Genomic DNA, 24486 nt, shown 5'->3' on the forward strand with positions numbered 1-24486 from the left:
GAAAGCCCAAAATGACAGCACCAACAAACAGAAAGGAACCCCGATAAATCCCGGTATGCATTGATCTGCCAGACAGTGGGGACCTTTCCACCAAAAATAGCACCACACAGGGGGGGGTGAGTATTTTAGTGAGATAAAAAAAAGTTCACCTTAACGTGCCCTTCCGTCAGAAGCTTTCTGAGGGTTCTAAATGCCGCTGGTGAGAGCCACTGAGCCATGTTATTACAATTACCCTCAACATTACTCTCAGTCACATGGTCTCGTTCTCCTACAGCGACGAGGAATGGAACATTTTTGATCCGTCTGACCGCTTATTGGTTGTTAAGTACTTGGGCATTGAGAGGGTTTCCCCAAACTGAGCTTTGGTCGAAAAAACCCAGCTCCACATTGGTCGTTTAAGATGAGAGGCATCTCTAATTGCCTTGTGTTGTTCCAATGATGTGACTGACTAGGCCTGTGCAATTGCTATTTCTGCTGGTCTCAATCACCTTCACGGAGCTGCGTGAAACACGCCGCTCTGCGGGAAAGGCGATGCTGAATTCTGATCATCATCATTACCGGCCCCCGTGTGTGGCAGGATCTTTGGAGGTGTTTCAGATTTGTGGTGCAGGCGAAAAGTTCAACACCAGTGGCACATCACACATTAGGATAGTCTTTAGACTGCCAATGATATTATTCCAAAGAAAATAATGGGAAAATTAAATATGTAACCGAATAAAATATGGGCAAAGATGTATTTTTTTTCAAAGAAAGTATACAGTGTAGATGTTCTCGATGCTATAATAGCTGTTAATCGTAGTTTTGTTTTACAATTCAACGAATGATATTCAAGGTGGATTAAAAGGAAACGGATTCGTATCGTGCGTGTAAATAATCGACATTAAGCGATTAATTAATTGTCGCACGTAATTATTTGTAGCACAGCAAGCGTTAGGTATTGTCAAAACAACATGTAATATTTGGAATTTAGACTGCGTCCAAACGCAAAAATATGTAATGTATACACACATAGCTACGTGTCAAAACGGGACACGTAGACATACATATGCAGTCTAAAGCTTCCTTTATACATGGAATTGATTATGCAATTTCACCAGCAGAGACAGAGGCCTTTGAGTGGGGTGAGCTATGCGGTGTTGAATTAGGCAGCCCAGGACATTGGAATGTGTTGGTTTCAGGTCTCTATTGCTGTATTCTGTGGAAGCTCTCCCAGTCTCGATGAGGTTGGTTGCCATGTCACAAGTTACTGTTTCATTTAAGACACCGCAATCAGCCAATGGCTAGTGTAAAGGAGGTCATGAAATGATCAATCAGCTGACTATCCTTTACGTGGCTAATCTGCGTGTTTGTTTGTTTGTCCATAAAATTCATCCTGGACACCTCCATCAATTTGAATTGTCCAGCTGTCATGTGCAAGTTTATGCTATGCAATTTATGCAGATGATGTCGAAATTACGTGAACAAAAAAACCCACACACACATTTAATCCGATACATTGGCTCATCGGCCCTGGGTTGTTCTATTTGCAACAATAATAATTTACAAGACTTCAGCATGTGACATGGCCACATTTCAAAGACATGTTATAGATGTGCCATGTGCCATTGGAGAGGCATTTGGTGTGTGCATGGTTAAGGGAAGCTCACGGTGGGATGGGAGGGGGACGACGACATACCCGCGTGAGCCCTCACAGTAATTTATTACAGGTGAATCTCATCGTGATTCCCCTTTAGCTTTGACTAATTGCGGTGCCATTCACAGCAATTCCATGGGCCACACCAAACCAATGGGAACATCGCAAAAGGAGTGCGAAGTCACCATGCCGCATGGGATTTAATGGGTGAGCAGACTGTCCGTTCAGTTTTTTTAGAACATCACTACCTAACGGGTTGTCTATTATTTGCACGGATATTTCATGACAGTCATAGTTTTAAGAAGCTTTCTTGTTGCAATTGGTCACGTATAAGCTCTTCTTCTGCCTGATTTATCGGTAATGAAATTTCAGATTGGCCAATTCATCGCCCCATGCAGCTGTTGTTGGGTGAACAATGCAAGGGTCTGGAAGCCTGCTGTCAGTTTGAGGGTCGGCCGTTGTTTTCCATATTTGTCGCTTAATTAAATGTATGAGGTCATAATGATCATAAAACCATAGTCTACAACACATAATGAAGCAGATGGAATTTTGACACTTTAAAACAGTGCGTCTCTCATTTGTTTATCAGAAATGCAAACACTACCAGTCAAGGCATACAAGTAAATATTATGCAAATTCTGAAGACTTCTAAATCGTTCAAATAAACTAATCTTAAAAAAGGAAGTTTCACCAAAAAAGGCCTAACAACCACTCCTCCTGCCATTGTTGGTCGGGTAAGATTCAGCACAAACATTAAATATGAGTGGTGGTGATACATTTTTCAGGCTATTGCAAATGAATATATTTAGAATGTTAAATATTAAACATCGGCATGAGTGCCCGCTGGGGTTTGTACGAAGAGCAAAAGTAAAGTTGAAGCATTCGTTTTCAATGGACAACTGGCATACATACATGTTTTACTCGACATTAATTATACGTGTGTGACAGGTATGGTGAATTCACTCTGAATGGGTAATGTACTGTAAATATTGTGAGGGGTGTTATGGGAAGGTCATGCATCCTTTAAAGAGGATTTCTGCAAATACTTTTTCAACCATGCATGTGACATGTGAACAAATTTTAAAAACGTCACATTGATTTTTGGCTTTAATGTGCCATGTAATTGACAGACTGTGTGTCTATTTGTGTTCGTTTAGTCTGGGACTGTTGTTGTTTTTCTTCCTTGCCCAAGCTTGCATTTTGTGTTTCCAAATGTATCACTCGTGCAATTTGTACTTTTATAATATATCCACATCTATTTATAGTCATTTGTTTACCATATCTCTGTTGAGCACTCATATCGCGTCTCTTGCATTGTTTGTTGATGTAACTTGCTCACCCGCCCCTACTGAACATCTACAAAACAGAGCTTCATAGCTCATCGGACTCCTCCAGGATAAATAAAGATTATGATCCTGATGTTGCATTTTTGTCCTACATTCACAGGCCTCTCTCTCTGAGAGTGTAGCATAAGGTTATAGCATAGAACATAGACACCATGTATTTTCAAACGGAAGTATCATCATAATATTCACAGAAAAAAACCGATCTTAAAATTCAAAGAAACCAATGAGCCAAAACAGAAATAAGACTTAAGAGAGAAAATGTATGTAAACGAAAAACAAATGAAATACTACCAATGGACGGATCCAACATTGGGTCTCTTTTTCTCCACACGAACACAAAAACCTTCGCTGTTTCAGTTTGATTTCAAAAATAGAGAATTTTGAATATTGTTGTTAGAACAAATATTATCATTGAACATGTTTTTTTTTAAACGATGCAAACAATACCGGCAACAAACAAACAAACAACAACAACAACAAACGCAAGCACCAATAACAAGACAAACAATTCAGGGACTGTTGCATGGACAATGGTATTCACAAGCACACATCAACAACACGACGATTGCAAGGTTGTCATTCATACCGATATATCATAGGCTGACGTTTCAGGCAATCACTCTTCTTCAGAGTTTGCAGAATGAGGACCGGACAATTGACCGCTTTAAAGTTGTAAAATGCAATCACTGAACATAGAGTCAGTCAGTCTTTCTACCCACTCACTCTTCCCTCTGAATAAGAGCCATTTCCATACTAGATGTAGATGTTTGCTGTAAGGCAGTGTTAGCGACAAATCCGGTGAGTCTTTTCATCCAAGTAAAATCTTGTTCCGATTTAAAGCTTTCGTGACTGCAGGGATTCATCTTCTTGGTTCTTTCGGTAAAGTCACGTAGAAGGAAAGTAATAAAATAATAAAAATAAAACATAATAAAATGAAATAATTCTCACGACGTTTCGGCTACAATGCAAGCAGCCGTCTTCAGGTGAAGAATTTGTATTATGTTTTATTTTTATTATTTTATTACTTCCCTTCTACGTGACTTTACCGAAAGAACCAAGAAGATAAAATCTTGTTGTCGACAACTTCTCCAGCATTTTGAGATGCAACGTGCACACATGATAGTGTATATATACATTATAAAAATTACATTTTGAAGGCTATTTCAATTTTATTACGTTACTTGTTTTCATGATAACCTAGCATCAAACCCATGGACAAACGTTCCGGCCACCCTCTACAATGCACTACACAAATGCTCAGCGAGTTCATTCGAGCGAGGGAGATACGTTGGACTAGGACATTGGTACTAGATTTGAAGCTTTCGTGAGTGCAAGGATTCATACTCTTAGTTCTTTCGGTAAAGTCACGTAGGTAAAAAATATGAAATAAAAATTAATAAAAATAAAACAATAAAAATCACTGTTTGCATTATGATTTTTATTGTTTAATTTTGTATTAATTTTAATTTCATGTTTTACCTACGTGACTTTACCGAAAGAACTAAGACAAGGACGGCGGTCTTTGTGCCCAGTACGCGAGAGGCGTGAGGAACTCACCGAAGACGGACAAGGTGACGACGGCAAAGTCAAACACGTTCCACGGGAACGTGAAGAAGTACTGTCGAAGTGCGAACATTTTGAGGACACACTCGGTGGTGAAGATGCCGATGAAGACGATGTTGGTGATGTACAGTGCCGTCTTCATCGCCTCGCTCTGCTCGTCCGCCTCTATCATCATGGTCAGCATGTTGAGGCAGATTAGCACCATGATGCCAATCTCAAATGCCTGCCAGTGCACGAGGTCGTACGCCATTCCCTGGTACTTGTTCTGTGTTGGAGGGTGGAGGGGGAGGCACCAGGTCAGTTCGACAAGAGGTGGCCCTCGCTTGTCACAAGGTGAATATGATGATGGTCATCATCATCATCATTTTCCTCATCATTGTCTTGAACATCATTGCCATCATGATAATTACCGTAATCATCATGTCATCATCATCATTATCATCGTCATCACAAACATCATTGTAATCATCATCATCATCATACATGTCATCATTATGATTGTGATAATTCACCACGTGGCCCCCAGGGATTAATAAAGTTGCATGATTCAGGGTAACTAGAAGTCTCTTATTTGTTTGTCTTATTTTAACAGTTTTATTTTTTGAGCGGTCTCACTTGCCCAACCACATTCGCTGCATTAGCCGAAATGTATCGTGCATATGATTTGTTTTGTAATAATTTCTTAAAATCAAATAATATATAAATGCCAAAAAATCATCATCATTATCATCGTCGTCGTCATCACCGTGATCATCATCGCAAGTATCAAAATTGTGCACGTGATACGAATTAGCAGAAGGTCAATTATGATCATCATAATAAAAGTGAAATAAATTATACCCATGTGATTTATTTACCCAACAAAAAAACACATCTAACTTTATTACGGCAGAATGTGTGGGGTCGTTTTTAAGGGTTATCAAATATGCATGGCAAAGAGACGCGAAAGAAAAACGCATCCATTAACATTTTGGCCGACAGACTTTGGTTACGAGACGTCAACTCATATGTATCAGTGCTGCTATTCAGTGCCTTCCATCCCATCTGTGCCATGCTTCGGACTCGTTTCTCTACTAGGTGTGGCAGAGTGCACACACACCAGACTAGTTTTCATTTTATTCGCAAAAAAGAAATGTCCTGTGGAACATAATTTGGTCAAATTCCAGCTCTGAGAAATCTTATATCGGCTTGACTGTTTGACTGGCATGTATCGAACGTTACTCTCATATGCACAGCGGGTGGGAGAGTGCTTCCCTCAACTCTGTGGACCAGAAGTCACTGGATGGGCATCTCAGGGTTGCTCAGTGATATTCACTTCATCCTCCCAAAAACGTATCCTACTTGAGAACCGGATGAAATTCATAAGTCATGTTTCATTGAATAAATGCACTTTAAATGCTGTAAACGAATGTTATATGATGAATTCCATCCAATAATAGATTGCTATATTCAGGATGTTGCTATATGTCATGAATGCCATCCATTGTTCCTCTAAAGAAAAACAAGATAAATCACAGCACACAACACCTGGAGCAAATGTTAACAAGAAACAAGACATTTTTGGGAAAACAATAAACTATCTAAAACTGACAAATGCACTGTTTTTCTAACAAAACAAGTTGTAAAGTAACAGCCCTTTGTCAATCTAATGCTGCATGAAGGCCACCCCATGTCATGTCAGTCGTCAGAGTTGCTAGATCATACTTTACCATTGTGGTCAGTGTATGTTGATGAATCGAAGGGTCCCAGGACAGCATCAGAATCTTAATTTATCCTGCGTCTAAATTTCGATTTAAAGCTTTCGTGACTGCAGGGATTCATCTTGGTTCTTTCGGTAAAGTCACGTAGAAGGGAAGTAATACAATAATAAAAATAAAACATAATAAAATAAGAAATGAAACTTTCTTCACCTGAGGACGGCTGCTTGCGTTGTGGCCGAAACGTCGTGAGAATTATTTTTTTCTGTTTTATTTTTATTATTTTATTACTTCCCTTCTACGTGACTTTACCGAAAGAACCAAGATGATCCTGCGTCTGATAACACTCACCACCGCCACAGATGCCAGCCATGGCTGGGAGCCAAACTCTGGTCGGCAGACTCGCCCCCGAACAATCTGACCTATTTCTCGGTTGCCTTGACGGAAATCTAGGGACCACCTCTTCAGTCAGAGAGTTTAACAGGGGATGTTATTTACATTCGGTCTTGGCACTGGCTTTCTGGGCTTCTTGGATCCGAGCTTCTTCATGGCGTTGTGGTATTTCCTCTGCTCCTCAGTGAGGAAGATGTCTTCTCCACCAAAGTGCAGGGACGACAAAAGAAAAAAATCTGGTTACAACCTTCCATTCGCGTCGGTGTGCGTCGGCGCTGACAGGGAAACGAGCGGGGCTCTCACGATGTGCCTTCATCTCTGGCGAGCGGTGCTAATTCAGCACGGCCGGTCGCGACGCTATCCCTCGGGGTGAAACCGCACCGTTACGACGACACGCTGGGACACACCGGCTGTCGCAAGTGGTGACATTCATAAAGACGCCTCGCTCAGTGGTTCATACGTACCTGCAAAGGGCCACGGCGGGGAAATGTCGTCGTGTTTTTAACGAAGCCGAACACTGCTTGGGTTCAGCCGAGACTAATTCAGCTATTGTAAAACACGCGGACAGCTGATAGTCTGAACATATAAATCATAATGATCCTCACGTACAAGCATATGTCTAGCCCTTTGTTAATCCATTGACGGATGAGCACCCCCCACCCCCATCCCAAGCCACTTGACTCGTTGGGGGTTATTTGACTATAATTCACCACGCTGGTCAGTGCGGGTTGGAGAAGGCGGGGAGCATAGGCGGAGAGGCATAACCATACGGTACAACCAAACAACATCATCTAGCCGTAATATGCATTGCCTTTGAAACTGGGACAGCTCTGGTGTGGAAAAATTTGTTTCAAAGACAATGCATAGTATGAGCAGAGCATGTTTTTCTGTTTGCACGTTCGCCACAAGAATATGCGGTTAACGCAAACATGATTCCTCGCAAAAGGTTTCAGTTTTGGCGTTTGAACATCTGCTGCACTGCCCTCTGCTGCCCACCACGTGACCCCGCAGCAAGCACTATCCAGGCTCGATGCTGATGAGCTCCTGAGACCTGGCGAGGGCGGGTGCGTTCCCGGTGATTTGCTCTCCAAGTCTCAACGCTCGTTGCCGGATAAGCTGCCTGTTTGCGACGTTTGACCAATTTGTTGTATTTGGTACCACGTGTGCGTGGGAGAAAATCTGAGCGCCTGGAGGAGACCCACGTGTGCAAAGGAAGAAAACTCTAGACGTTGCAGAGACCTACTTCCCAAGCTGCATTCTACAGGCACTTAATGGCACAACTGCATGCACGCAGAGTGCTCACTGTCGCATGCTAAACAAGCGGCACATTGCAAATCGTCTCCGTGTAGTCCAACAGGGAATGGGTGAATTAGCACCCTGCATTTCACAGGAAATGGAGCCACCTTAATGGATGGGCTCTACAAAGGTGTGCACGCGGAGGAAAAGGCGTGATCTGTAAAGTGTTCGGCTGCCGGAGAAGTCACTGGGGGGATGCCCATAAAAGAGGAGGCTTGCGTTCTCGGGTCTTGAGAGATTACTTAGTAATGCTGCACAATGGGATCTCCTCGCAGGAAATTAGTCTTATTAACACTCAGCGTTGTGCTGTGAAAGCCTTTCACCAGCTCCCCATGAACACTCACTTTAATGATAGGATATTTTTCAAGGGGGATGGCTGACTTCTGAGAATCAAATTGCACGTGCGACAAAAACGAAACAAACGAGGCGTGTTTTTTTAATTCTGCGTGCAGGGCCAACGTTGACAAACGAGAGCAGCATCCCTTCAAGAACAACACATTGCTGTGAATGGTGAGGCAACCCCATTGCAATGGGAAACTGCGTGGAGGCTGGAAACAAACAGGAGGCAAAAGTGTGTTGCTTATACAAACATCACGACTCCCATCATGCCTTGCATCCCATTGGAGACCACCACATTGCATGCATAATGCTTATCAACCTTGTCCAGACCACCAACCCCCCAAAACAATCTGAAAAGTATCATTGTTTAGATCACCTCTTGACAGTTGGCAGCCACATTTTCAACTCAAATCCATTGCAGAAAATTCACGTCAACATTATGTTTTTCCCCCCAGTTACTCTCCTTTGAAAGAATATATTAAAACATATATACATTTATAAAAAAATATGAAAGATCACTCTCTCTCTCATCTGGTTCATCGGCGCACAGTGAAAACGTTGCTTTGCTTCCAAACATGGCACACAACCCGGAGACGCATCGGCAGTGGCAAAATAATTATTTTTGCATGAGATTTGGCTTAAATAATTGAAAGCAAACTCAAAGCGATTAGGAGCACACTCGTGAAGCGTGAGCACACACACGCGCGTCAACACACGCACGCGCACGCTCAAGAAAGAAAAAAAAGTGACGGCACGTTACAGTACACGGGCGGCATGCAGTGAAATGCGGAGCCAAAGAGGGGAACGTATCTTTTTCTTTTGCTGGTTGAAGTTGTCAATGATCACACCAATGAAAAGGTTGAGGATGAAAAATGCTCCAAATATAATGAAGATGACAAAGAACAAATAGTATCCCGAACTCTCCTCAAACCGAGGCTGTTCGGTATTCTGCAATGGAATAACACAACACAGGGTACAGCACGTGTTAATCAGGACACCGACCAAGTCACTGGGATTCCGTTCAAAGACAGGGCCCAGTTGCATAAAACAAAAACTCGAATACACAGTCCTTTTTATGCCTATTCAAGTCAGTATTCATTGAGGAGATTGTTTTTGTAACTTCAGGGATGTTATGCAACTGGCCATGGCGCTTTGAAGCCGAGGCTGAAAAAGGCCACCAGAGGAAGTTCTGACACAGACACAACAACAACAACGACGACGTCCATTTGTCTGGCAGTCAAACTGGTGGTTTTATTCATTCTCATGGCGAGAATTTATCAAAATAAAATGAAAAAAGCTCATGTATTATGGACATTTTTTTTTTACAGACGATTGTGACAAGTCCAAGACCATCAGCCACATTTGTCAACCTGGTTTAATCACGAGTAACTGAAAACCAACTTCGAACCAAAGGATGTCAGCAGTGACGGCTCAATGCTGTGGTCGCAGAACCACTTGACCTTGTCGCAACCAAAGAGTTTTCACTCATCCTGGCATAGACTTCGAAGTTTCGAGGCCTGGCACAGGGCTGTTGGACTCAGCCTTCAGTGCAGCTGCGTTACAGAGACAAATCTGAAACATGTATACGGGGGGGGGCTTGTTGGGGAAAGTGATGAGCATACCATCGCACGCAGAGTTATTCGCATATGCGCGCATGTTGATTCAAGTGTCAGAACTTTCTGCTTCGGTGAACTCACACGTGAAATAACAGGCGAATGAAAAATAATGACAGGGTTTTTTCGCTTTTTTTTGTTTCACTGAGAGGAAATGAGAACGGGCAGCAAGTAAAACCTGCAGTTTCTTTTCTACTCAGCGATGATTATCATTTTTACTTAACCCATCATTCTATTAAAAAAGCAATTTTCTACGAGGCACGAGTGGAACGTATAAAACACAACCGTAGAAAAGGCGCGTTCGTTGCCTTGTGTTAACACTGGGAATTCAAAGTTTTGGATATAACAGCTTACATTTTGACGAGAATCAACTGCAGCGTACATGATATCCATCCATCCCTTGAATGTGGACTGCACAGACAGACAGACAAATCACGGCCTCGTTACCTTGCAAAGTTCAGCATTCCAACACATGATTTATTTACGCAAAACAATTTTAGCATCAAAACTAAGGGCTGAATTAAAAGTGCTATATAAAAATAAGTAATAATTTATTGTACTTTTGTAATTTCCCTGCTAGAACCAAGCCATTGTGGTGGTTGATTGACCCATGCTGGTCAGTGGAAGTTGGTGAAAGGGGAAAGGGGAGGTCCCAGTCCCATCGCGCAGTATGCTAACCAGTGCACCACCGCTCCTTGCTCAGAGTGTTAGGTGGTCAATCCATAATGAGCTGCATTAATAGCCAAACAGTTTGCATTAGCGCTGAACCATATAACAAACAAAACTAGTTCTCTAAGTAAACAATCTTTTTATTACATGACACATACATGACCATGAATACACAGTCACTAACAATGTTCTTCGCCTAGCAGCAAGAAAACCTACTTCCACAACTTTCAACCCGGTACCACTGGAACATCTGAGCAGTGCCAGCGTGTGACCATCCTGGTATGGGATGGTTTTCCACTGTATATTTGTCGAGCCAATAAAACCGTAAAAGCCTGGCCTCACGAAACATCTGAATCTGGCTTGGGGCCAAGCAGGGTCAGGTTGCTGGGCTAATGAAGCATTAATTGTGTGTGACGTAAGCGGCACGGCACGGCTCGGCTAGGCTTCTGCAGTGGAAAATCAACCTGGCACCTGCTGAGCCGTGCAGAGATGGCACGGCATGGCTCCAGCGCGGTTCAGTTGTACTGTGGAAAAGAGGTATTAAGCTGCAACATCTTTACATATGGGGAGCCATGGTGGCGAGATGTTAACTACCTCGCCTGGTATACAGGAGGTCGTGGGTTCGATCCCTGGCCCCTGACTCCTGTATATTTGGAGTTTGCATGTTCTCTCCGTGGTCGTGTGGATTTTTCTCCAGGTCCTCCGGTTTTTACCTCCACATTTAGAAACAAGCGTTTAGAGTATTTGGCTGCTATAAATTTTCACGCGATAAGCCACTTCATTTGAGCTATTATTTGTGGCCAGGTCACGTCTGAAAAAGAGCTATATTGCTCAGTGAGTCTTACCTGGTAAAATAAAAATAGTTCAATAGTAATATATATCTCATTTTATCTGTGATGTGCATAAAAAAAACGTTGTTGTAATGTCTCAACACAGTATAGCCAGATTATTAAATTTCAATACTCTTTCCTCAGCAACATGTTCTCAGGCGGGGTTTATACTGCGAGCAGACCACCACTATCAAGCTCTCTCCAATACGCACCCCCCTCCACTCCGGGTCCTTGCTCGTGTCACGTAATCACATCTGGCGCTGAGCCAATGCCTTAAAACAACGTTGTTATGAAAGCCGATGCTCATCATGGGCAATTCCAAAGCCGGCAAAGGGTTTTGGGCAAGGATAGCTCTGTCCAACGGTGGCAGCTCTTGAGCACAAGTTTAGTTTAGTAGTTTTAGTAGATGGAACTTCACGTGGAGGTCACGCACGAAGCAATACAGCTTTAACGCTGCATGGGCAGCAGGGTTCACTTCGCATTTTTGATTGTGGTCATAATCTTAGACTCATCGACTAAATGAGTCAAATATCAGTTAACTCAGTAAATCGTTCCGCATGCATATAAACCCATGACCAGATATGGTCTTCCTCTGTGCACTGCGGTGTCTAATAACATAGCGAATAATCTTCGTCTGGGTCTTCATGCAGACGAGTTAATTTCACATTTTGATTTAAAGCTTTCGTGACTGCAGGGATTCATATTCTTGGTTCTTTGGGTAAAGTCACGTAGAAGGGAAATAATAAAATAATATAAATATAAAACAATCAAAATTCTCACGACGTTTTGACTGCAACACAAGCTATGGATTTCACACCTGATGATGATTGCTTGTGTTGCAGTCGAAACGTCGTGAGAATTTTTATTGTTTTATATTTATATTATTTTATTATTTACCTTCTACGTGACTTTACCGAAAGAACCAAGAATATAATTTCACATTGTCGTAGTCAGTCAAACTTTGGTCTTTGGTGGACAGTCAAAGCAGTCGTCGTCACACTCGATGACGTTCGTCCACTCATCGTCATCGTTGACGAACACAAACAAACAAATTATTTGTCGACGAAAAGATTTTTCCGCGTCACTAATTTCGTTGGCGCGATAAACGCCGCTGTGACCTCGTGTGCAGAGGAGGAGGCGTTGGGGCGCAACTCACGACTTGCAGCAGGGCCAGGTAGCCGGAGGCCACGTTGTCGAAGTTGACAGGAAGGTTCTTCCAGCGCAGGGAGGGCGACTGCTCCAAGCACGCGTTTTGGTGGGGGATTATTGACTCGTTCATCGTGCTGTCGTCCGTACTGTTGACGCACTTGAAGAACTTTCCCTTGAAAAAGTTGACGCCCATGATGCTGAAGATGAGCCAGAAAATGAGGCACACGAGCAGCACGTTCATGATGGAGGGGATGGCGCCCACGAGCGCGTTCACCACCACCTGTGTGAGTGGGCGCGTGCACACACACACACACACATCCGCACGGCCGATGACGAGCAGTGGCCGCTTTCACTTTTCCCGATTTTAAATGAGGTTAAAAGTGCTCATGCTATGTCTGTCCGCCCGCCTGTCAATATAACATGGGGTCATGATAACTCGTATTCGCAATCGTCCAACATGAACTAAACTTTAGTAAGTTTGAACATTTATCATCGTGCACTCTTATGTGTCCAGTTCTTCATGAATACATGCTGATCACATTTAGTAAGCTCTTTGGAATCACACTTTTTTTGAAGTATTTGGCAAAACTAGCTCAGATTCAAGGATGGATCCTGAACATCTGCCAGTAACTGGCTCCAGGTCTTTGGGCTTGAAACCCCAAAACTGCGCTGACCATATTGCTACACTAGTTACGTGTGCGGGGATCACAACTGTGGTGAAAATTTGTTCAACTATGGGAGACTTAACCTATGTAAAATCGGTCAATTACATCAAACTTGGAGATTCACACCAGAACAAAAAGGACTCTTGTAATTGCAAATACATTTTGTCCTGATGGCTACCAATCAGCATCTGTAGTGCTACTTAAATCTTTCTGACGGCACACACATGTTGGAGAGCATTACAGAATCCATGCACGTGCATGATATTTCGAACTTGTTTTATTTACGTATCATTATTTCATACATTTTAGTTTTTTTCACTTAAAAAAATCTTCTCCCAAGTTTTATTCCAATTTTGCGATCAGCATCATGTCGTGTGACGAAGTATTCACTGGGATTTCTTACAGAGCAGTCAAATCTCTCGTTTTAGAGATGGTCCACGGAATTAGATACTTCCATGGACCATAATTCAAGAAACATCTGGTCCGCACAATAGAGGAAAGTGGGTGATTCTTGTTCATAACGGTTTGTGGTAGTGTATCATGGTTACTATACACATATACTATATATGGCCTGATCCAAATTCACAGCATGGTCTTGGTGCGACTTTAATGCTTGCACACTAAACATTTACGTAATGTAGGTTGCGTTTGCAGCGGAGCGGGCTGCACGGGTTAGTACACTGCACTTTGAACAAGGTAACCTGAGTTCAATTGCTGGTCACGGCCGATATCAGTGACAAGAGATCTGAAAAGGTTTTGTCTCACCCAAAACCCACCCAACCCACCCTCTTCACCATCACACACTGATCAGCATGGCAAAATGTGGTCAAACACCTCATGACTGAAATGGCGTGAAGAGGCCTTAATACAGCACTGGATTAACAGAGGGCCCTACATTAGTTTCATTATCAATTATTCAAGTGCCACTTATGTCTGTGTCAAGAGCTCAGCATGGGGGAAATGCACATGCGCTGCCAAGTCCCAAGGATTCAACTTTTCTTACGCATGTGCTGCATTCGGCAAAACAGCATCCAATTGGAGAGCATAAGGCAGAGAAGCCTCGCTGTGTCTTCAGACTCTCTTTCAGGATGGTCCTGCATTTGGAACGTTTGGTCAAATCCTTTAATGGGACTTGTTCAAATATCATTCGCCACTTTTGTAAGCGATTGCTGGGAATTGGACTGAAGTCGGAATGTACTAATCATTGCACCACCGCTTAATCCCAGACTGTCTGATAAAGAGTAATCCCAGATTTCTTGGTGAGAGAGCATTTATATTTCATCATTCTATGTTTGCGTAGGGAAATATATTCAGGAGCTATATATATTAAAACATCTATTGAAATATATTCAATGTCGAGGTCTGCTAGCCACTAGAGGGCTTTTACTAGACCACTGCATACTCAACAGCATCAAAACAAGTTGTCTCCGACTATCGCTAATTGACAGGATAAACATATCCCTGGATATAAAATGAGCAATGTGTAGTCATACCATGGAAAACACCGCACACCCACACGAGCAGCCAAACCCAGACCAAAGGCACCAATTTCCTTTCAATCATACACCACGTCCGTCCATGTGCTAGTGACATTATGTATCGGATTTCCATAGAAACACACCAATAAACCAATTACGTTCGACTCATAGCGAGAGCAGTGCACGCATGAGCCATGTAGGCGCGCCACGAGCCATCTTAGGCTGAACCAGCCATGCAGTTTACCGTCACCGTTGTTTATTATTTAGAATGTTATTTTGCTGCTCTAAATATTCACGTGATAAGCCACTTTGTTGAGCTATGATTTGTGGCCAGGACACTTCTGAAAAATAAGTGAATACCACAGTGGGCTTTACGTGGTAAGATAAAACATAATTTCGTTTAATTTGTATATTTTTAAGCGATGTATTTGCCTTTCATATACTTTTCACTCCCTTCGTATTTTTTGTTGTAACGTTCTGACCCACCCCTACCGGATCATATCTAAGTTTCTCTGCTGTTAAAAAGAGCTTTTTAGCTTATCGGATTCATCCAGTATAAATACATATTCAGATTCTGATTATTCTAAATCTTCAAGCTGGAGTGAAGCAAGCGCATCGATCATACGGGATCGTTGGTACCAACGATGATGTGTTTGTCCCGTCTTGCTAAAGTCATTTATGGGCTGCAAAACAAAGGGAAATAAAGTGGCGGCGTAGCTATCGAGTGTGCAGGCTGCACAAGCGCATCGGGGCCCACGGACCGAGCTACAAAGAGGGAGGAAATTAGACAAGGGGTCCATGCCATGCACCAGGGTAGAAGGCAACCATGCCAGCCTCTGCTGGAAAGCGTTCGGGGTCACACAGGAACACCGGTGGCACGCTATAAATAATGGCAGCTGGCGCCAGGCACAAACAAACCCGAGCAAAATGCGTCGACCCCAAGAAGCTCAAAAACAAATAGGGGTGTATAAACTATGGGTTCAAATTCAAACGCTAATAAACTACTCGTTGGCTCTTTCGGTAAAGTCACGTAGAAATACACTAAACAAACTCATTACAAATTTAGAAGACAATTAATCTCCCTAATCTTAGTTTTGTTTGCATTCAGATTTTATGAACTAAAAAGGGGGAGAGGGGAGGGATCCCAACAATAATTTCTGATTGGGGCCTCCTCAATGGGCCTGCACAGCCACTGATCGCAAAATACAAAACTCGCGGCCACTCATGCCGTACCCTCATCCCCTCGAAACGAGACAGGGCCCGGAGAGGCCTGAGAGCGCGCAGGGTCCGCAGCGACTTGATGGCCGTCAGCTCGTTGTATCCGATGAACGAGGCGATGAGGGATGTCACCGACACCTGGAAAGAGAGGAGCGGGAGCGAGAGTGCGATGGAGGGATGATTCGCAGCGTGGCCTTTCACATGGGGTTGTCGTCGGTCCTGGGAAATCTGGAAGTCTTCCCAGAAGATTTGGAGCAATACAAAGCCACCCACGACAATGCATTCACATTCACGTACTTGCACATATACCTAACTTTTAGATATTTACATTTGCACTGTAGTTGATTCGTGTGTGTTTCGTTTACAACCTTTCAATGCTTAGTTTGTTAGTCATGCAGTACTCCCTATGGACCCTGTGCTCGTTCTCTGTAATGTTGATGTTTTTGTCTTTCGTTTGTTGTTCCTCTGCTCACACACCACGAACTCCCTTTGCAAAATAGCCGGGTAAGTGGCTAAACTGGATCATCCGTGTAACAAATAAAAAACTTAAATGTAGCTCTCCCCCTTTTCAAATATTGTGCGATAACCATCTTCCCGTTGCTTTGTGCCCTAGCAGTGTAAACTCTATGCACACAGCAGGGATCCAACTCCCATCGTTTTACACGCCATCATTTTTTATGAATTTATTGGTGGTGTTTTGCTGTAACAAGACATTGCTAGGGACAGATGCACAAGTTTTAGCAGCGGTGGCAATATCATGAAACGTGATTAAATGTTTAAATATTTCATGAGATGCTGGCAAAATCAATTACTAAGTAGATATGTGTATAGACCGGCAGCCGTGAAGAGCCACATAGCAAAGTGGGTTAGGGGAGAATAGTTCAAGAACATTGAACAGCAGAAGATGGAAAAAGAGGGAGGGAGGGGAGGGAGAGAGGTGCCTCATGGCTCTATTTTTACAAGCCCTGCGAGTGTGAACGTGGGGAACCTTCTCAACGTTGCACACTCACGGACAACTCTGATCTCCTGGTGACACTTCAACAATAAATATACTGCACACCGTCACCGCAAGGCCCACGTATCCTAAACAAATCAGGTTCCCGGCCTCTCTTTATATTTTGTCTGGTTCTCCAGTTTCATTCCAATTGTGCTCTCGACAATGTCACGAGACTAAGCTCCCATTCGCATCTCTAGCAGAACAAGTGCAACGGTTCATGTCAGAAAACTGCTCACAGAAGTGGTTATCAAAGAGCTACCTCCGATATCCCTTTGAGTGGTCTCAGGTCCACACAACCTGGGGCGGCATTACAGTCAAACCGATATTTTTATTTCCCCGAGCTGGACTTTAGTCCAATGCAGTTACAGGACCAAATTATGAGTGGGTTATATTTTTTACAGTCACTGGATGAATGGGTTGAGATTGTAAAACTCACTAAAATGGACAATTTTTCGATTTAAAGCTTTCGGGACTGCAGGGATTCATCTTCTTGGTTCTTTCGGTAAAGTCACGTAGAAGGGAAATAATAAAATAATAAAAATAAAACATAATAAAATCATTCTCACGACGTTTCGGCCACAACGCAAGCAGCCGTCCTCAGGTGAAGAACAGGTCTGTCGGAAAAACAGCGTCAGGTCTGCTTGCGTTGTGGCCGAAACGTCGTGAGAATTATTTTATTACGTTTTATTTTTATTATTTTATTATTTCCCTTCTACGTGACTTTACCGAAAGAACCAAGAAGATAAAATGGACCACTCAGTTTAACCACTGGGAAGTTCAAATGCAGATTTGGACCCAGGATCTCAGCAGCGGCGTCAGCTCGGGGCACTCTTGACCTGTGAACCACACGGCGCGGCGGCCCACTGCAGGCTCTCACCCCGACGATGACAAAGTCCAGCAAGCACCACGCGTTGGTGAAGTAATTCTTGAAGCCATAGGCGACCCACTTGAGCAACATCTCGATGATGAAAATGAACGTGAACACCTTGTCGGCGTACTCCAGCAAGGTCTTCAACATTTTCCTTTGCTCGATGTAAATATCTTCAAATGCCTGCAAGCGGACAGTGATAGGTTGTATTATGGGTAAAAAAAACCATGTTGCAGTGCAACGTCGCATTTCTGCTCTGACCAATTAACCACACACATCCATTGCAGTATTTGTGCATGGGTGTAACTATCATTTTTTCGGCGAAGTAGGTAAGGTAATGGGTGGAAATGGATGCGTAGGGGGGAAGGGGTTCTGATCACACCATCTCTTTATCCAGCGTACTGGCCTTAATAGGTGCTTACAAACAGCACTTGACCCAATCGTCTACATATCTCTATGGGAGGAGATCTTAGTATTTGTGTATGCGTGTGTATTTACATTTGTATATTTGTGTGCATATGTGTACGTAGTGCGGGATTGATATGGATTCCGGCATTGCAGGACCGTGATAGATGACTACCGCTTCTTCGATTAGCACGGTTGGCTACGTACGGTGCGAAAGACAACATACACACAAGAGGTACTCATCCAGCAATAGATAGACCACGGCTGCTGCTGCTGATGATGATGGTAAAAACAACAATCTCATCGCCGCCACCATCGCCGCCACCGCCGCCGCAATCACGTTGGACGCTCCCGACTCGACATCAGCATTGAGTGGAGTGTGTGGTCCTACGCACGAGGGCTCCGCTGCTGAGAAGGATCATGAAGATGATGAACGTCTCGAACCAGTTGTGCTCCACGATGGTGAAGCACGTCCGCCGCAGGGTCCAGCACGGCAGGCAGCAGCCCCGCTTCACGTCCACGTTGCAACACGGGAAGTTCCGCGCGATCACTGTCAGCGCACGCACCCACCGCAACGATGGCAACTTTAGAAATCAAACATGACGAGAAGGGAGGTGGCCCGGGTTTGCTCACAGGTCAGAGCGTTGGGCCTGGCTCCGCTGAGATACTGGGTTCAAATCAGGCTTTTGGGCGTCCATGATTAATGGGGGTTGTCAATGTGCAGTGGGATGATGATCTGAAGCCTAGTAACCAATAACTGCATAGAAAAAAAATCATCGCATCAAATTAGTTTTTTTGCGTGCTTAACATGGCTCAATTTAAGTGATCGGATACAATGAAGTTGAATACTGTCATCTATTGTGTCGATCAAATGTGTAAAAATATCCGCATTTGTCGCGCTGCTCCTGTGAAAGTTCCAAATAGCTTTTTTGGTTTCATGACATCACTCCGATTACATAAATGAGATAACATTATAAAAAAAATGAAACAAAAAAAATAAGATATGCAGGCACCAGCCAGGAAATCCAGATATATGAGTGCAAAGGATATGGCTATTCATAGAACCATACTCTGACTCATCAATAAAAGCCATTCTTACACTCACAATACAAGCCGGCTGTTGAATTGTACACGTGAAAATCAATTACATACAATTCATCAGAATATTATACCAATTATACGCTCATGCTCTATTGAGGTTAATGGAGACAAACATGTCCAAATGAAAAAAGAGAACCAATGCAAACGAGACTTAAAAATCAGACTAACAAATAATTGATTCTTGAATCTAATTGCGACAAAGACTGTCGTGAGAATTAATCGAATCCCTAGAGGGACGAATCGTCAAATGCGCTTACATAATATGGGTGACCCAAAAAGTCAGATATTGGCATATTTTAAGAGATTAAACATCAGCGGCTCCTTCATCAATAATGAATGTTGGATTTGGAAGGAATGGGCAGATGGGATGAACAGGGGATGAGTTCTTCGCTGATTACCTCTGGAGAAACCTTTAAGGGCCATGGAAAGCTCTGTGCCTGTGAAAGAGTATGGGTTTACTGCCGCGTTTCCACAGCGATTGGAAAGCAGACCCAAGTCGTGCCCATCTATTGTTGGCACTGCTCTGTGGAGGCTCCACCTCATGCTTCTGCGACATTGGCCCGCTCACTTCTCAACCATATGGTTGCCTCATTACTCGATCCCAAACAAATTTGTAAACATTTGTTTTCCTCCTCGTTAATTTTTTTTTTTACAAAAACTTAAATTGATGTACACGAGCCCTATAACAATGTCGCCACTGACGTCATCCTCGCAGCGGCTTTTGGATAACCACCGAACAAAGACGGTCACTGCATCGCGAGCTTCCAGATGCGTTTTCGCGGCCGTCTGGAACGCTCTTCCTTCCCATACTAGGAAACTCTTTTCGATTTAAAGCTTTCGTGACTGCAGGGATTCATCTTCTTGGTTCTTTCGGTTAAAGTCACGTAAAAGGGAAGTAATAAAATAATAAAAATAAAACATAATAAAATAATTCTCACTATTATTTTATTACTTCCCTTCTACGTGACTTTTACCGAAAGAACCAAGAAGACTAGGAAACTCATTTCCTTAGAACTGCCTTTTGTATTTATTTTGTTGCCCTTCCCCCACACCTCCGAAAAGCACGGTTCAGCTGCGCACGGTGGGAAAGAGGTTCAGCGTGCGCACGCACACGTACAGCTGTTTCCGTGGGGCGGGTCTACTTTGCACGGCCGCTCGGAGCCGTTGCGGATGGCGAGCGAGGCGGCCACGCGCAGCCAGGTTCCACCCCCCCACTCTCCCGGGTCGCTTCAGCTACAAGTTTCTCCACTGTGCTGGACACCGTTGTTTCGTGGGTAACACGTTCAGTCAGGAAATAACTAAGCGGACACATTTAATATCTCCAAATTCAAATAGGGTGTCCATTCTATCCAGTGGCTTATGAGGTGTCCGGAGCAATGTTTTGCAGCAGGATTGTTTTGAGCAGGCAAAACTCTGGACTGGTTTCAATTTCCGATGGACGCTGCTAATCATTAGGGTCAGGCCTTATAAGCAACTGCTTTTGCATTTGAACATCATACGAGTAATAGCTCTGGGGAAGCTAATGATTCAATCAGCAGTGACCGCATTCTGTGAGCTCCAATTCTTAGAATTCCACTCGCAAATGCACACTCTAAATCACATTAGCAAGAGTCATCCACTAAAGCTACGAGACAGGTTCAGTGCAAAACTGCCAAATCGTAAAAAAAAAACTATAAATGAATTTTCTTTCTTTCAATTTACTACTGGACGAAGGAATCTCAACGCCATGCCAGTCATTGTGGGGGGGGGGGGGGGGTAGTTTTACTATACTTCACCACACTGGTCACTCGCCGCTGAAATCAGCCGTGGCTACGAATCAAAGTCAGGTGGCTGGGTTTATAGCGCAGCGTGCTAACCACTACCCCACCGCTCACGCTGGCAATTGTCTAATTGTAATCTATTTGTACTTTATTCACGTAGTGTGTAATGAGTAATCATTTCTGAAGCTTGAAAGAGTACAGTTGTTAGCTTGTAGTAAAACAAATAATAGGCTTACTTGTGTGGCATTAGCTGGCCTTTCTCTAAGAGTGTAGGAATCCAGTTTGGTTTGGAATATTTTGTTATATTAAGAGATATCTGATAAAGCAAACGCAGTCAAAACAACAATCAATGATAGATCCTGAAAAGTTTGGGAAAAGTTTGGGATTTTTGTCCATTGTTATTGTTTCAGGACTGCCGCATCACAAAGACAACGACCGCCCATATGGCATTTTACAGACTGCTGGGGCAAGTGCTGTTAGCAAGCACTAACAGCACTGTGGGGGGTGGTGGCCAGCACCACACCCCGGCCAAATTTGTCTCCCCAGTGTTGATGCTTACACACTGCAATGGATACTGATTAAAGGATGTCGACCGATTGGCTGTGAGTGGGAATTGAACTCGGGTGGCCGGGTTCGTAACTGGAGTGCACTCACCACTGCACCACCGCTCCCCACACTGTTAAATCACTGTGTGTTTGTGTGACATGCGCCTGAGCTCCTTCACAGGCTCATCCGCCGACACAAGACGTCCGGCAAACACACGCAAACATGGCTCGCTCATACGCAAACTAAGACACAGATACCCCACGTAGCCTTTCACAGAGTGTTGGGGGCAAGTACTGACAATGCACACATTACATATAGATTGATAACTCGTTTCTTCAGAACTGCTTTTTGTGTTTACTTTGTTGTCCTTCCCCCGCACCTCCGATGAGCATGGTTGGCTACACAAGGCGCGAAAGAAGTTCAACATACATACGTACAAATACGTCCTCATTCACATGCAAACAATGACAAAGATCGCCAACACGGCCAGGCCAGTGCTGTTAGCGAGCACCTGTCATCGCCTGGATCGCAGAAAAGGGGGGTTATGAGGCCAGCACCAACCCCCTCGGCCGTCACATAAGCAAATACGCACGCACCTACTCACATGCAAATACGCACGCACATTGAATGCAACGCAACCCCACTGACACGCACACGTTATTTACTCACACAAACGGGTGCAAGAGTCCTCACCATGCACCGCAACGCCCCCCCCATCTCCCCCCAATTCCGCTGGCACCCTTGGTGCTGGAATTTACAGGTGAGGTTCGCCGAATTGGCACCCCTACACACGACAACTGGTAAATCTCACGCTCCCAGAGATCCCAAAGCATGACAGCCCTGCCGCTGTGGGCAGCAATATTGACAGCTGGGAGAAGCTTGTGGAGAGGGGAAGGAAAGAGGATGGAAGGAGTTGGTAACGGAAGACATCTGTGTGTGGAGATAATTCTGGTACCATTTGGAAAGCAGTCTCCAGGTCCTGGCTCCACGATTTCCGGTTCACCATACTTCTTCTCCGCTTCCTCCTCCTCCTCCTCCTGCTTTGTCTTCTCGTCTTCGCTCGCCAGCACTCCGTCAGTCACCTCCACCTCCATTGCCTCGTCCACCAGGCTGGAGCCCAGGCTCTGGGTGGAGTAACCCTTGGTCGCAGTGCATAAATTGCCATTACATCAAACTTTACAATCAAACGAAACAATTAAGGGGTTGCAATTCTTGGCAGTGGTGGCATGCATGCACAAATCACAACCTTAATCGTGAACACTGCTTTGTATTATACAGTGGATTGATGTTTCGGCCGAGCAATGGCCATTATTTAGGGCAGAGACCAGAGGCAAGGGCAGGGCTAAACACGATGCATAACTACGAATGAGGCATCCTCGCAGCGATAGACTCTGATGCTCCTGACGCAGTTACTCGTTGCTCTACATCAACAACATCAGCCATACGTAGGAGACCAGGGGCAAACAAATAATTGTCTGCTGAATGGAATCGTGAGCCCAAACTGTCGCATTCTAAATTACAATCCAATTTGCAATGTGCAGCAATGTAATGTTACGGGGTAAGAGGGGGGGGGGGATAAAGCTGGGGAGGAAAAATCTGTAAAATTTCTTGCAGACTCAACCAGGTCACATGGTAAGCTGTCAGCCCCTCCAACCATCAGCCACTCCCACTTTTACAAAAACCACACGATAATTATCCCCACACACATAGTGAGGGGCCCTCCTCACTGTTGTGACATTGGTCCCAAATACTGCCAGTAGGCCCTACCCACTACTCAAGTAGCCCCCACTCTTTTGCCTATATCACAAGTCCCGAATGGGACGATATTTGCGAAACTGGAAGTGTCCGAGGTCAAACCGGAATGTTTGGTAGCTTCAGGTGTGAAGGGCCGGGAGGGGAGGAGGGGACAAGTTGGAGGTTTGGTGGCGAGATGTTAACTACCTCGCTTAGTATACAGCACATGGGTTCGATCCAGACCCTGATGGCTGGCTATTTGGAGTTTGCAAATTCTGCCCGTGGTCACGTGTAAATTCCTCCGTTTTTCCCCCTCCACATTTAGATATATGCATGCAGAGTATTTGGCCGCTATAAATTTCCACACGATGAGCCGCTTCGTTGAGCTATCATTTGCGGCCAGGTCGCTTACATAGCTCGGTGGGCCCTTGAACTGTTCAACTATATATTATTTTTTTATTTGACCAGGTAAGGAAGTGGAGGCCTCATTACCGTGAGCGTGGAGCCGTGGTCAGGTATGTCGGACTCGAGCTCGGGCATGGCGACGGGCACGGCCATGCTCGACACGCTGCCGTTGGACACGACGTTGTGCACGTGGTTCGCGCCGTTGGTGCCCGCGAAACCCCCCGAGACATTTTTCATCTGCTCCAGCTTGACGATGTCGATCTTCTGCCTGCTGTCCGGCACCTTCCCGCAGCGCAGCACCTTGCAGACGAAGCGGTGGATGCTGGAGGCCACGTAGGCGATCCCGTTACGGATGCGGCCCAGCGCGATCTTCATGTTGGTCGCCTCTGTGTCGTCGTCTGCCGCCGTGAAGTTTTCTGCGCAGAATGAGCTGAGCAGCAGCGCCAAGAAGAGGTTCAGCACCTGCGCCAGGGTTCAGGGGTCAACGGAAGGAAGGGAGACACGGCAGGCGGCTCGCGTCTTAACCGTGCCGTGTTTGTCTGACGCGAAAAATTATAATCTCGAGTCGATGGTTAAGATGCTCGGACTCGCTTGTGCCTCTGTAGATGCTGGGAAAAGAAAATTGGAGTCATTATAGATTAGAAGCTTTCGTGACTGCAAGGATTCATATTCTTAGGTTTTTTCGGTAAAGTCACGTAGGTAAAAAATTAAAATTAAAATTAATAAAAGTAAAATTAAATAAAATAGAAATTTAATAAAAATCACGACGTTTCGGAGGCAA

The 24486-nt window shown here is 44.2% G+C and overlaps 1 protein-coding gene across 1 annotated transcript in view; it reads right to left on the reverse strand.

The window, feature by feature from the left end:
* The window catches only part of LOC144720994 (sodium channel protein type 2 subunit alpha-like), a 42426-nt gene that overhangs the window by 6195 nt on the left and 11745 nt on the right, over positions 1–24486 (reverse strand). Inside the window, exons 4-13 of the mRNA XM_078598252.1 lie at positions 23793–24167; positions 22522–22705; positions 18555–18709; positions 17764–17937; positions 15905–16027; positions 12536–12808; positions 10235–10291; positions 9078–9215; positions 6738–6842; positions 4537–4807 (exon numbers count right to left, since the gene is read on the reverse strand). Coding sequence (XP_078454378.1) covers positions 4537–4807; positions 6738–6842; positions 9078–9215; positions 10235–10291; positions 12536–12808; positions 15905–16027; positions 17764–17937; positions 18555–18709; positions 22522–22705; positions 23793–24167 — 1855 coding nt within the window. The remainder of the gene's footprint in view (positions 1–4536; positions 4808–6737; positions 6843–9077; positions 9216–10234; positions 10292–12535; positions 12809–15904; positions 16028–17763; positions 17938–18554; positions 18710–22521; positions 22706–23792; positions 24168–24486) is intronic.

This window comes from Lampetra planeri, chromosome 10 (genome assembly GCF_965212315.1).
Source record: "Lampetra planeri chromosome 10, kcLamPlan1.2.h2, whole genome shotgun sequence".
Lineage (NCBI taxonomy): Eukaryota > Metazoa > Chordata > Hyperoartia > Petromyzontiformes > Petromyzontidae > Lampetra > Lampetra planeri.